The following is a 13,207-nucleotide window of genomic DNA, read 5'->3' on the forward strand; positions in this document are numbered from 1 at the left end:
CGTTATATTTGCTAAGCTCATTTTTCCTTGTTCCAATACCAGCTCAGTGGTCTAGTGGTAGAGTGCCTATCCTCAGACTTGAAGGTTGTGGGTTCAATTCCTGGCTGCGTCATGCCAAAGGCAATAAAAATGGGACCTGTTACCTCCATGCTTGATACTCAGGCTAAGTTAAGTGTCCAAGTGTAAAAATATTTTAAGAAAATAGTTCTATTTATTACAGTTTGAAAAAAGTACTATTTTCAAGACCACTGTGGTTTATATGGGTCTAGTATTTTCTTATTTTTCAAAATCTTGCAGGTAAATTTAAGTAAAATGTTCTTGTTCTGTTGGTAAATAATTTTCTTATTTGAAGTAATCATTTTCTTATTTGAATTAATAATTTTCTTATTTGAAGTAATAATTTTCCTATTTTTTCTGAAATTATCTACTGTCCATTTTGCAGTGTCGACAGTGAGAGAATGACAATAGGTGCCGAGTAGTGGTGCACCGGTCACAATTTCACAAAGTCTGAACTTTTTTTGCCAATCTCGATTTTTTTTCATAACAAGCAGCATACACCTTCAGAGTTCCAACCTGATTTAATTGGAAAACATTGAACAATATCTGTGAAATAATACAAACGGGTTGTTTTAACTTGAAAGTAAGTAGTTCTCTGAAATAAAAATTAAAAGCTTATTAGTCATCTCAGCAGAAGAGGACAGTGGCTGACTTTTTCAGAACTCTGAGGAGGGAGATGAGATCGGTGGAAAAGATCGGTTTATATTTAAGGGATCGGCTGATCACCGATCCCCCAAAACTAAGGAAATCGGTGCCGATAAATCGGTGCACCCCTAGTACTGAGGATACATTTTAAAAGTGTATTTAGAGTGCAGAATGAAATTGTTTTTCAATATGGTCTCTCTATATCATGGATTTTCACCTATGCCAGTTGGCTTTGAAACGTATCATTACAATAATGGAGGTTCACTGTAGTTTTTTTCTTCTTCCAGTTTTGATAACCATTAAAAGATTTGTTTTAATTATTATATAACTATGTATTGATTGTTATTTTACTTTCCTCAATTACTCAGCGAATCCTGCTTTCATGAATTAATATAATACACCCCCCCCCCCTCATTTTTTTCTACCCATGACTTTAGGGGCAAAGTTCCGCTACTTTCAAGCCGCAGCTGCAGTTTGTCTGCCATATTACACTCTCTGAAACACTTCTATGTCAACCCAAAAGATAAGCATTAAATCAACGCTACATTTAATTTTAGTAGCTGTACAGATTTGTGTTAAGACAGACAACATTAGTTTATGATCATTCTCATACTATTTGAAAAGTGTCATTAATTGGCTTGGTAGCCACTCCATGAGAGAAAATACAAACCGACACACTCATCATCACACACTAAGTCATAAGACGCAGCATGCACAAAACATACACACAGCCTTTGTCATTAATTAGCGGACTCCTCAGGGTTAATTACAGCGTGAACGCGTTCATTTCAAAAGAAAATTGTCAGGACAATTAGGTCGACGTTCCCCATAGGGACATATTTTCTCACTCAAATGTAATTTTCTTTTCTCTCACATCTGCACTCACCATTGTGCCATTACGATGACTGTAAGGCTATATGGGACACGTTACGGCCATTGGGCAATTTAATGTTACAAGTGGCGCTAAATGTACAACAGCTTCCAAATGGCAGAGGAGGAAGGTGCTTAAGTTTGTGGAAGAATGTAAGCGTGGTCAGATTTGACAGAGAACGGCCAAATTTCAGCGTTTCTCCATCTAGAATGTGGAACTGGTGGGAGAATGGGCACAGACAGAGGAGCGTGCAGCTGTGCGACTTCGCTGACTTAAGCACACGGGAGAATCAAGGTGATGGAAACGAATGAAATAACTCAAACTAAAATTTAAAAAACATCGGAAAAATAAAAATGAGAGGGCTTTTAAAAAACAAAAACTAGAGAACTACCTTTTATTTAAGTTTATAAAACTAACTAGAACTGACTATAATTATAGTGAATAATGTCCTTTGTTTTTAATTAATTTTATACATGAGCTTTTAGGGTTTGTTTTTAAATGTGTTTGTTTCTGTGACAACCAGAAAAAAGAATCCCCCGCACACTGACAGAACTTCCCTCAATGAGTTTATTTGAGGGAAGCAACGCGTTTCGGGTCATTAGGTTCACCTCAAATTTGACACAATCACTTACAGGTGTGCTGAAATGCTGACTCCCCCCTATAAATACAATTTAAACAATACACAAAAGCAGGCACCGATAACAGTTATATATTCACCACAAAAGGCAGGAAACACATCATAAAAAAACAACTCAAATCCTGTGATTCATTAATTCCGAGAGGTTCAACAGTTTATGAATCCCAAAAAGCTTCTCTTCTCAGAAGCTGTTTGATGATGTCACCACCTCTTGGATTAGACGTTACACTTTCAATACCAACAAATCTGAGCGAAGCTGCAGAACCATTATTTTTTATCTTTATAATGTCTGGCAATAGCATAATCAAAATTATTATTTCTAATACTTTATGCTCTGCAATCCGCAAGATTTAGATTGCGCATTGTTTGGCCAACATACATCATGCCACATGGGCAGATGAGTACATAAATAACGTGTGGAAAGACAATTAATACATTCCTTTATCCTGTATTTCTTACCCGAACGAGGATGATTAAAATATTTTGTATCCATTGTGTTGGCATAATGTGCACATTTTGCACATCTGTAGTTCCCATAAACTTGCTGAGCCAGCCAATTAGTCGGTGAAGGTTCAACATACATACATAGAATTGACAACAGTGTCTCTAACATTTCTATCTCTTTTAAAACAAAGAGAGGCTGATAGATGGTTTAAACTAGGATCACATTTTAGTACATTCCAATGTTTATTAATAATATGTTTAACTTGCTTTGAAGCTGTGGAATATTTGGACACATAATTTATTTATTTAGTATTTATTTCTGTATTACCATTTGGCCTTACAGAAGTAGTGTCAAACAATCCTAGGGGAATTGTAGTTTACTTTATTACACAATACAGATTTTTTGTTGTAATCTTACACTCAACAAATACTCTATTATATAAAAAACTAAAACCAACATTAAAACTAATAAAAACTAAACTAAAATGAAGCATTTTCAAACAAACAATTAAAAACACTCTTAAAACAAAATATTTAAAAAAAACAAATTCAATTATGATTCATTTTATAATATATAATTATATAATATTTAATAAAAAAATAAAAAAAAACATTTAAAAAAAAAAAGTTAATAATAACTTTCTATGATGAAAAGTCCAAAACAATTATAACTCTGGGGAGAATATGTCCAATGGTGAGGGAAAACTGTATTAAGCCAGAGACAGGGATGACACATCATTTGTTTATAAGGAAAGAGAGGGAGAAAAAGAAACAGTGTGGAAATGCCACAAAATAAATTTTCCTCTATAAAAAAAACAAGGCCATTTTAAAATTGTGTTTAAGTGTCAAATCTTCTTGGGCATGCTTGCATGGCAGACATAAACCAGGTTGTAATGTCCCAAATCTAACAGCAGAGGTCAGTATAGGAAAGGTAAGATTACCTAGAAGTTACCTTTAGCTATTTAAAAACAGAAAGGCAAGGTTGCACTCACATGCATGCTCACTATAAGGACAAAAGTATTGGGATAGGGCTAATACAAGTTACTGTGGAAAACTGTATGCTTCCGACTTTGCCAGACCCGTGTGGGTAACAACTCCTTCTTCTATTCCCAGTGTACACAAGGTTCATAAAGACTCACTTGGAAAACATACGATACTTTGTTCTCATAAGAATTTGTCATTTAATTATTTTTTTTTTTGTTCAGTCGCCTTCATAATGTCATACAGTATAATATATTTACACACATTCTATGACTTTGTACTTTGTAATTGATTAGCGATATTTTATTACATAGTAATCTATTGACACATGCACTTGCTTGTCAAGCACATGCTAATAAGCGTCATCTTGCAGTTGACACAAGTCAGGTATTAGTTTGCTTGAGGTGTGAAACTGTGTTCATATGAAGATTCATTCCGGAGAATCTTGTTGAACAGATCTGGGGTCCATTTCACAAAGCAAGTTCAACAAACACCAAGACTAACCCTGAACAGCAAGTTGACATGCCCTGAGATAGGAAACTGCGTTTTCGGTTCCAGGACAGCTGATTTGAGGGTAGTTTCACCAGGTGTTGCCACTACACTAAAAAGTCCACATCATCGGAGCCACGATTTGTCAAGTCAACATGGCGCCGCCCTCTGCTTCCGCGTTTTTTTTTTTACCGCTCTCAACTGAAAATCTTAATGCGATCATATGGCGAATTTGAACAGCGGCTCCCCATAGAGGAAGGTGGCGTGGGAGAACACTTGTTGCTCGGGTGTCGGGTCAATGCGTAAATTTAAATGTAGTCCTTTGCAATCACAATAATATTACAAGGGAAACCTGTTGAATGGTAACTCATTAATTCATTTCATGTAGGTGCAATCCTGCGGGGGAGAAGCGCACTTGACTTAAGATGAAATATAAAAACATTATTCAAACGGTTATTAAGAAAAAACGGAGCGCAACACACAATGTATGCTGTGATGTGAGCGCATGACTACGGCGTTGGTAATGTTGCAGATGGACAGATTAAGTTATGTAGGTGATGGACTGTGATGTGAAACAGTACCGCTCAAAAAGATAACTGTCCGGAAATGCCAGCATATCTATGCGCGGCCTGATAACAATCTCACGACGAATATTTAATTCCCTGCGCAATAATGCGGCACCTTCATCAACAGGGTCATTGTCAAAAGGACATGCCATGTTTGTGACAAATGTGGACTTTACATTATAGACTACAGGGGTATTTACGCAAAAACTCGCCGCAGCTTTATGAATGAGAAAATGTGGCTGAAAGGAGGCGGGGACATAGAAAACCTAAAGGTTCATTGTGAAAAACCTGCAACAGACCAGGTTTGGTTCATGAAACATGTTACTACGGTAACGTTTTATGAAACAGGCTATAGTTACCTCTTTTTCTCTGGTTTTAGTTATCTCCCTTTCTGAAACTGAAAACGCAGAGTTTCCCACATATTATTGACCCAGAGTTCTCACTAAACCTGCTTTGTGAAATAGACCGCTGAGGACTTCATTACGAGTCATTTGATCATTTGTATCTTTTGCTGTGGTTCATTTTGCTTTACACTTGCGATAAGGAAACAATTTACAAAATGCGATGAGCATCCGCGACTTGACTCACCTTCGGCAACACACACTTGTCATTAAAAACATTGTTTATTGATTTTGTGTTTTAATATTAAGAACTTATTTTAAAATGTATTTAAAAGTGTGAGCTAAATGTTTTGAATGTATACTTGAAACTATCTAATTCTGAAACATTGAATCTGCCATTGGGAATGAATGGGGAATATTAGGGTACAAAATAGTGAATTAGGTTTTAGGTATTAGTAGGTAAGGTGTGAATTTTGGCAATGAAAAAAATTGAAGCGCTCATGGCGTGAATATTTGGAACATGTTGAAATTGGAATGACGAAATGAATGAGCTAAATGTTTTGAATGTCACTTTGAAATGATGAAAAGTATCATGCTGAATCTGCCAATGGGAATGAATGGGGAATGTTAGTGTACAAAATCGGAAATTGTGGGTAAGGTGTGAATTTTTAGAATCAATAAAATGGACCCTAGCATGACGTGAACATTTGGAACATTTTGAAATTGGAATGACAAAAATCAGATGAATTATGTGAATGGAGTAAGGTGTGAAAAAAAGTATGGAATGGACCTAATAATCATCCCTAATGTGAAATGAATGAGTTAAATGTTTTGAATGTCACTTTGAAATTATGTAAAAGTGAAATGTTGACTCTTCAATTGGGAATGAATGAGGAAATTAGAGTAATGTTCAAGATTTTTCTACATCATGCATGCTCCACCAATGCCTAGATGAGTACAAAAAGCCCTGACTTTCAGTTTAGAGCGTTCGGGACACAAACACCACAGTTTCTTGGGCTAGGAAGAGGTAGAGTGGTGGAGGGTGACGCTAGCATGCTGGCGTACGACACAACTGGGATAGAAGCTGAAAATAACAAGAGGCCGGCTTCAAACACAGCCCAAGCTCCAGCTCAGACTCCAAGAAAACTAAAAAAAGGAAGAATTTATTCGTGCACACGTACACGTGCATGTGCACTTTGCATGAGCTTGACACAGAGGTAGAAGTTACCCTTTAGGCCAGAGGTGGCAGTTGCGAGTAAAAAAGTGATAAACTCAATGCAATGCATCTTTAAAGTCCTTAAAAATTAAGTGCTGTAAATGTTTTATAAAAACATGCCGAGGGCTATTTAAATAGGATATTTCACTTTTGCCTACCTTTCCCTGAGTTGAAGAAGCAGTCCATTTCCACACTAGAGCGCGAGTGGGACACACACAGTGCGGAACTGGGGACCAGACCCTCCTGAGGCGGGCTGCGGTCGGTGGTCCGAACCAGACACCAGCCGGGCCGCTCGCTGGGCCTCTCCAGCAGTTCCACTGTCTGGCCTGCAGCGAGAGAGATGGGGACAAGATGTCATCAAAAATATGTCAAAGAAAACATACGATCACAAGTTGACGAGGCCGCGGGCGAAGACGCTTACCGGTGCTGACGGATATTTCACTGCTACATCCTGCCGTGAAGTCCTGAAGGATCACCGTCAACTCGCAACCACCAGAGAGCTGTATACATAAAAATGGGTTGGACTACATTTAAAACTGACCCACCACAGCAATAATAATTTTGTTTCTTTTGGATGACAAATAAAGACTTTTTGTCATTTAATTTTCAAAAAATTATAATAGTGACTTTCTTTCTCAATTTTGTGATTGCCTGCATAGCTTCCATTTCTTCGGCATTACATTTCTAACATTTTATGACCCAAACGTTAGTATAAATGAGCTACAACTACCGATGTTCATGTGGACTAAGTGTCACCTTAAGGCCCTAAGTCATGATTAGCATCAATGTTGACACAGGAAATGAGTCCTCCGTGTTCAAGCAACAAGCCAAACAAACATGCGCTTCTTGAAAATAAGAAAACGCCTTGCAGTGGCTTTAGAGTTCTTGCAGTCACATATGCTGCACGCAGAACACTGCAAAGCTAACGTTTATTTTTCTGAGACATTCCGAAAACAAATCATTATTCAAACACAGCAAATCAATTGTTTCTCCTTTAAAAATGTCAGGTTAAGTGTGTATACGCGTGCTGGTTAATGTGCGCAAGCAAGTGCTCTTTACCAGGCTTAAGGTTGCATAGCAACAGCCAGCCTGGCTACTGCACAGCTGCAGGTTACTTTATACCTAACAACAGCAAGACAAAAGCAGGTGTCTTGACTTGCTCTGTCTGACTGAAGCAACCTCAGCATGCTCAATATATATGCTCAATCTTGAACCCTAGTTTAGAAAATACCATGTTGCATTGAGTGTACCAATTTTGAATTACTGTACCAGCGAGCTTCAGATATGATATTGCTGCTCGAGTGAAGTGGGGGGTAAAATAAGGAGCGCTACAGTCGGCAATGCATTTTCAGCTAGATAAACAGTCAAACACACGATAATTAAATGAGGACCCACAAGGAGTAGACCAGGCGTTCTCAAGCCTTTCACACTTCAAAAAATAGAAAAAAATACTGAGATCCAAGCACCACCATAATGACCAGTAACCGCCACTCCTGATTGGTGGACTGGTTTGACGCTTGTTTCTGGTTGGCTCGAGTGTCAGATTTGAATGTTATGTTTACAAACAGCAACTAAAAATTCCGTCGGACCATACCTTTAATATTATCCAAAATATTGAGATCTGCAAAGGGCTATAACAATTAATCAAATTCAGATCGACATTACAATGTAGTAGCAGCAATTTGGCGGGAAAACAAACAAACAATTTGCATCATTTTGGTCAGTCAGTAGGCCTGATGTATGACTTTGTGACTATGGTTTACATCACACTTGTTTGGAAGAGTTTTGTCAAGTTATCATAGACTGCAAATTAAATTGTTTAGCAAGTAAGCAACTTTAAGTGAAATATAAAAACTGTGTGTGTGTGTATATATATATATATATGCATATATATATTTAGAGGGTGGGGGCAATATTCCGAGAAAAAACTCGCAAATGTGCCACTTGCGTGAAAACAATTGTAAATTTGCGACTTTATAAAGAGGCAGATTTGCGGGGAAAAAACTTAGAAACTTACGAGAAATACACGTAGCATACTACTCGGATGTTTGTGCCGATACTTTTTGGTCGGGTTTTCAAATAAGGAGATAGTAATTGCTTTAACCATATGATGTTAAGCATTCGCTCTTTGAAGCGTTGGGTACTGCCAGCAACAAAGAAACAGATCCACGCCCTGAGGATCAAGCATTTAAGTTAATTTGTTAAAATAAATATTTACTTGTACGTTTATGTTTCCAGAATTATTATTTACACATTCATAAATTTTGGTATTTTTCTGTTCAAGTATCTAAGTTGAAGTGTCGAATCTGCTGCTCTCCGTCATTCACTTGCATTTACCTTCTGATGGATTAAAAGCTGAAAGGGGATCAGGAAAAGTTGTCGCTCTAGCTGCTGTGTATGACGAATTAAGTTTAAATTATGAATGAATCAGTCTCCATCCTGCCTTTTCATTTTATAAACAGTGTTACATTACATAATTGTACAGCCTTAATTAACATTGAACAATTATCTTACTGCATGTATTTTTTTCCAGCCTCAAGTCTGATCAAACACTCGTGTTTGTTGTCGGTGGGTGTTCCTTGTTGTTATCTGTCATGTGATTGCACACAACAGGAAACACACGTGCGCGCCACCGGCTTGTGAGGGTCATATGCTTCGAGGGTGCAGCGTGACAGCAGCACAGTGAATGAAATTGCTTGCCGCACAATCACACTTTTCATTTTAGTTATTGTGCTTGTGGCTTTCAGCACAGTAAAGCCTTTGAATTACCACCATACATGCTTGTGTTATTGCCTGATGTACTGCATTTGCTGCAAAATGAGTTTTTGTTTATCAGCAAAAGCAACAAGCATTTGAACGAATGCTCTTCGTGAGACACTGAAGGGGGATTTCCAAAAAGCTTGGGATGGTCTGCTTTAGCAGCGCCAACCATTACGTCTTTTTCCCACTATGACCTCACAGTGCGGGACAGCCCACGATATCCATCGCCACAGCCGCCATTAGACTGTCACAGGACCAGACGTGGTGGGGCATGAATCCCATTTGCACCCCTCGCGTATCACATTACTGCTGACACTGCAAGTCTTTTACTTTGCAAGGGTTTTAGTGTGAAAGGGGAAAAAGGCGTGACAGAATTTAGCCCAGCAACCATAACGTGTAAAAGAGGACAGGAAGGAAGCAGCAACTGCGTGATTTGCAATCCTTATTCATTTCAATGCTAATAGGCCATGTCCACTTAAAAAATTATCTTCAGGTCAAAAATATGGACTTTTTCGCAAAACGTTCCTGTGTATGACATTGACAGTTGACATATTTTTCATTGCTTTGTTATCTGAATTATTTTCTGTGAATTATATCACAACTCTTAATTGGCTTTTCCTCAACTGGCCATGATTTTAACTGTGATGTTCCGAGGAGGGACTCCAGGCTTCTGATAAGGCCTTTGGAGGCCAAAGCAGATTTGGCAGAATACAATTCTGATAATTGATTAATCAGCAGATTAATCAAAGAATGTATATTATGAACAGAGGTAGCATATCCAGGTCCAGAAAGTAAAAATCCTGCCACAGTTTGGCTTTAGCCATTGATGCTAGCTAGCTCCCGAGCAGGTAAAGAGGGAGCTAGCTAGCTAGCACCTGGGGCTAAAGCCAAACTTGCAGGGTTTTTACTTTCTAGACCTGGATTTGCCACCTCTAATTATGAATACAAATATTAAAATAAACCTGTGACCCAGAACAGCATAAGAATGCTGAAAATTGAGGGATGGATGGATGGATGGATGGATGGATGAGTTACAGGCGCAACATTAGTGGATTTTATTTATTTTATTTATTTATTTATTTTTTTCTCCAGGAGAGCTCAGTATTGTTCATTCGATTTGACATCATCATTGCTCTCCTTTTTTTAAAAAAAAAGTTTTTTTTTCTTTCTTTTTTTTTTTTAAATATATATACATATATATACATATACACACACACATATATATATATATATATATATATATATATATATAATTTTTTTTTTTTTTGTATGTGGGTGAGCATGTGCATGTGCGTGCGTGCGTGTGTGCGTGTGTGTATTCATCAGTTCACCTAAAGCCCATTAAAAAAAAATTCCATACTAATAATATAATATAATAATAAATTGCCAAATGCAGAAACATCAATGTAAGTTATCACGATGTAGTGGCTCTCGCTAACAGACAGAATTAAGTAACCAGAAGTGGATTTTACAATACTTCATCCTTTATTTGTATTTGTTCAACTTTCCAACAGAGAGAAAAATTGTCAAAAATCGGCCCATCTCTTGGAATGCTTGAACAACACATTTGTCTTATGTTGTAATGTGTTAACGTGTGAAAAGATTAAATAAAATAATCAGATAAAAGAAAAGATAAAAAGAGCCACTGATCACATTGGTCAGTCGATTAATCGGTTGGGCCATAATGCCCTATATGGTTCAGTGTTACAGAGCTATAGGTTTTGCATTTGACAACTTTGCCCCTGGGCAGGAATGGCTCGAACCCAAACCCCTTCAAAACCCCAGTCAGTGCTCTACAACTTTCAAGTCATCTTGCAACTCAGTTGATACTGTATTTGTCATTTGTGTCATTCATATCAAAACCTTCCATGAAAGTGCCAAAAGTTCAAGAACCACAAAAACAGTTGCCTGGAAAGACTGAAGGAAATGAGTCAATGAGATCAGTTATTATGACACATGACATTTCAACAATCAGCCATTCCAACTCACTCAAATTGTATGGATGGAAAATGATCAACAAAAAAAAGAAAAGAAAAAGAAAACCAGTGTGACCAAAATTGGCTGTATGTTGCAACTCCAACGTAACAACAACGGAAAAAAACTAAAAGAAGGCTTGAGACACCACAGGGAGGCAACGATGCCTCGAAAACAGCTCAGGAAGTTTGCTTGGTCTGGAATGACAACACATATTCTTCAACTTCTTCTACAGTTGTGTGTGCCATAGCTTAATTTAGGACTATGCAAATATTTTATGCCAGCTTTAGATTGGACCGTTTTCAATGTCATTTTATCTATGGTATACTTAATGATATGACGACGTTTAGTGTATGCATTCATTATCATAATGGGTATCTTGACTTCATCCATCCATTTTTTTAATAAAGCAAAACAGCACTGTATTGTATTAAGCATAATAAAAGAGAATGTAAAGAGCCTGTATAAAATGTAATTGCTGTACGTTGCGACAAGAAAAAGTGAGAGTGGTTTAGGGTGACGTCATGCGCGTCCCCGCGGAATAGCGGACATATGGCGTTGTGCTAGCATTAGCCTGTGGTGTTAGCTAGCGTACGACACTGCACGCATGAGCTTCTAACTTTCCACAGTTGGGATGCTGCAGTTACGCTTTGGGCCAGAGGTGGCAGTCGTGAGTAAAAAAGTGACAAACTGCACAAAGATCCTTTAAGGGGCGTGGCCTAGTGAGTTACGTGAGGAACATGGCTGGTTAATCTGCTTGTCTGGATGCAAATTTTGGCTTACTGTAGCTGCTTGTGTGTGTTTATGTGTGGGTGGGATTTTAATAATTTGAAGCACTTGGAGTTGCACTATCATGTATGAAAAACTTTTATTGATTAATTGATTGCGAGTGTTCTCATTTTGCATTTGTGCGTTCGCATATATCGATCAATAAACAGCTCAAAGTGCACCTGCAATGGTGGCTCTCCTTGTTTTTTTTTTTCCATTTCAGCAGCGTATCTGAAGCTCATATGTTGTGGCATTTTATTGAGTAATAGACTTTAGCAATTAGCATTTGTTAGCCAGCACATACTGTACATAGATTTTGTTTGTCGTACGTGGATGTACTGTATATTTCAAAATGCTAGTGAAAATGTACATTTCTAAATGCACTATACATGCACACACACAAGTACAAGTAGAGTAGCTTGACGTTTCTGATATTTGACCATTTAGTGTTTTTCCATGTCAAAAACACTGCTTCAAAAAATGGCAAAGCCCGATGCAAAAGCGCGTGGATGCTCAGATTTCACTCAAACCGTCATGCAGTGGCCGTGGCTAATGGCCCGCTTCCTGCCAGGCGCGTGCACACACGCCCTGTTTAACCATTAATCTCCCCCTCAATCACACACACGCATGCACGACGCCGCCCCACCAGCCGTGCACTTTTACAACATGCTAAGTAAATGTCAACACGGCGCTGTGATCCACGTTAGCCTACGTAATCAATGATTAAACATTTTCTTTTCAAATTTACTTCAAATGTTCCCCCTGGCAGCACTTGGCTCAACTTTCAAAGTTGTTTTTTTCACTCATTTTATTGCTGCAAATAAAGAAAAACTTGCACACAGCATATCTACAAATGATAGAAACTAGTCTTTGATGGTTCAACACTAAAAGTAAGATTACAATATGATCAGAGAAGTGATGTAACCATTCTAATTGTGTTTTTGCTACAAACTACTCCAAGTAAGATTTCCAAATAAATCCCATATCAATTCATTCATTTATCAATAATCTTTTTTGCCACTTCCAGTACAAGAAGTGCAATGCAGAAAAAGAGCAACATTGCGAATATAATTTGCACCAACCCACGTACTCACTCTGCTGCTCTCTTTGAACAGTTTAAATCTCATCCACTTTGGCATGTCCAGCGCTCCTCGTTGTTTCTTGTCTTCTGCGACTACCGAGTACTTTTGGCCTCACAAACACGCCCTCATGCTCACTCGCTCACTCCCTCGCTCGCTCACTTGATGAACAAACAGCTGGAGTGTGTGTGGCGGGAACAGCGCTCCGCTGCTGCTCTGTGTGTGTGCGTGCGTGCGTGCGTGAGTACAACAGTCATACGTCCAACAGATGGTTGTTGTGCTACACTGAATGCATTTGATTCATGAGAACACGTGCGAGCCATTTCAAGGAAGAGCAAATTGGACAAAACATTAACTTGGCTGGTCACAGTTTTGCTTC

The 13,207-nt window shown here is 38.2% G+C and overlaps 1 protein-coding gene across 4 annotated transcripts in view; it reads right to left on the bottom strand.

Annotated features, from left to right (window-relative positions):
• Positions 1-13,207, bottom strand: part of kalrna (kalirin RhoGEF kinase a) — a 138,971-nt gene that overhangs the window by 33,376 nt on the left and 92,388 nt on the right. For 3 of the 4 annotated variants that reach the window (XM_077579218.1, XM_077579217.1, XM_077579219.1), the window contains exons 39-40: positions 6,669-6,747; positions 6,406-6,573 (exon numbers count right to left, since the gene is read on the bottom strand). In XM_077579218.1, coding sequence (XP_077435344.1) covers positions 6,406-6,573; positions 6,669-6,747 — 247 coding nt within the window. Of the gene's footprint in view, positions 1-6,405; positions 6,574-6,668; positions 6,748-12,843; positions 12,903-13,207 lie in introns of those variants that run through there. The other variant, XM_077579220.1, reaches the window with a different exon arrangement.

The sequence above is a fragment of the Vanacampus margaritifer genome, chromosome 11, assembly GCF_051991255.1.
Source record: "Vanacampus margaritifer isolate UIUO_Vmar chromosome 11, RoL_Vmar_1.0, whole genome shotgun sequence".
Lineage (NCBI taxonomy): Eukaryota > Metazoa > Chordata > Actinopteri > Syngnathiformes > Syngnathidae > Vanacampus > Vanacampus margaritifer.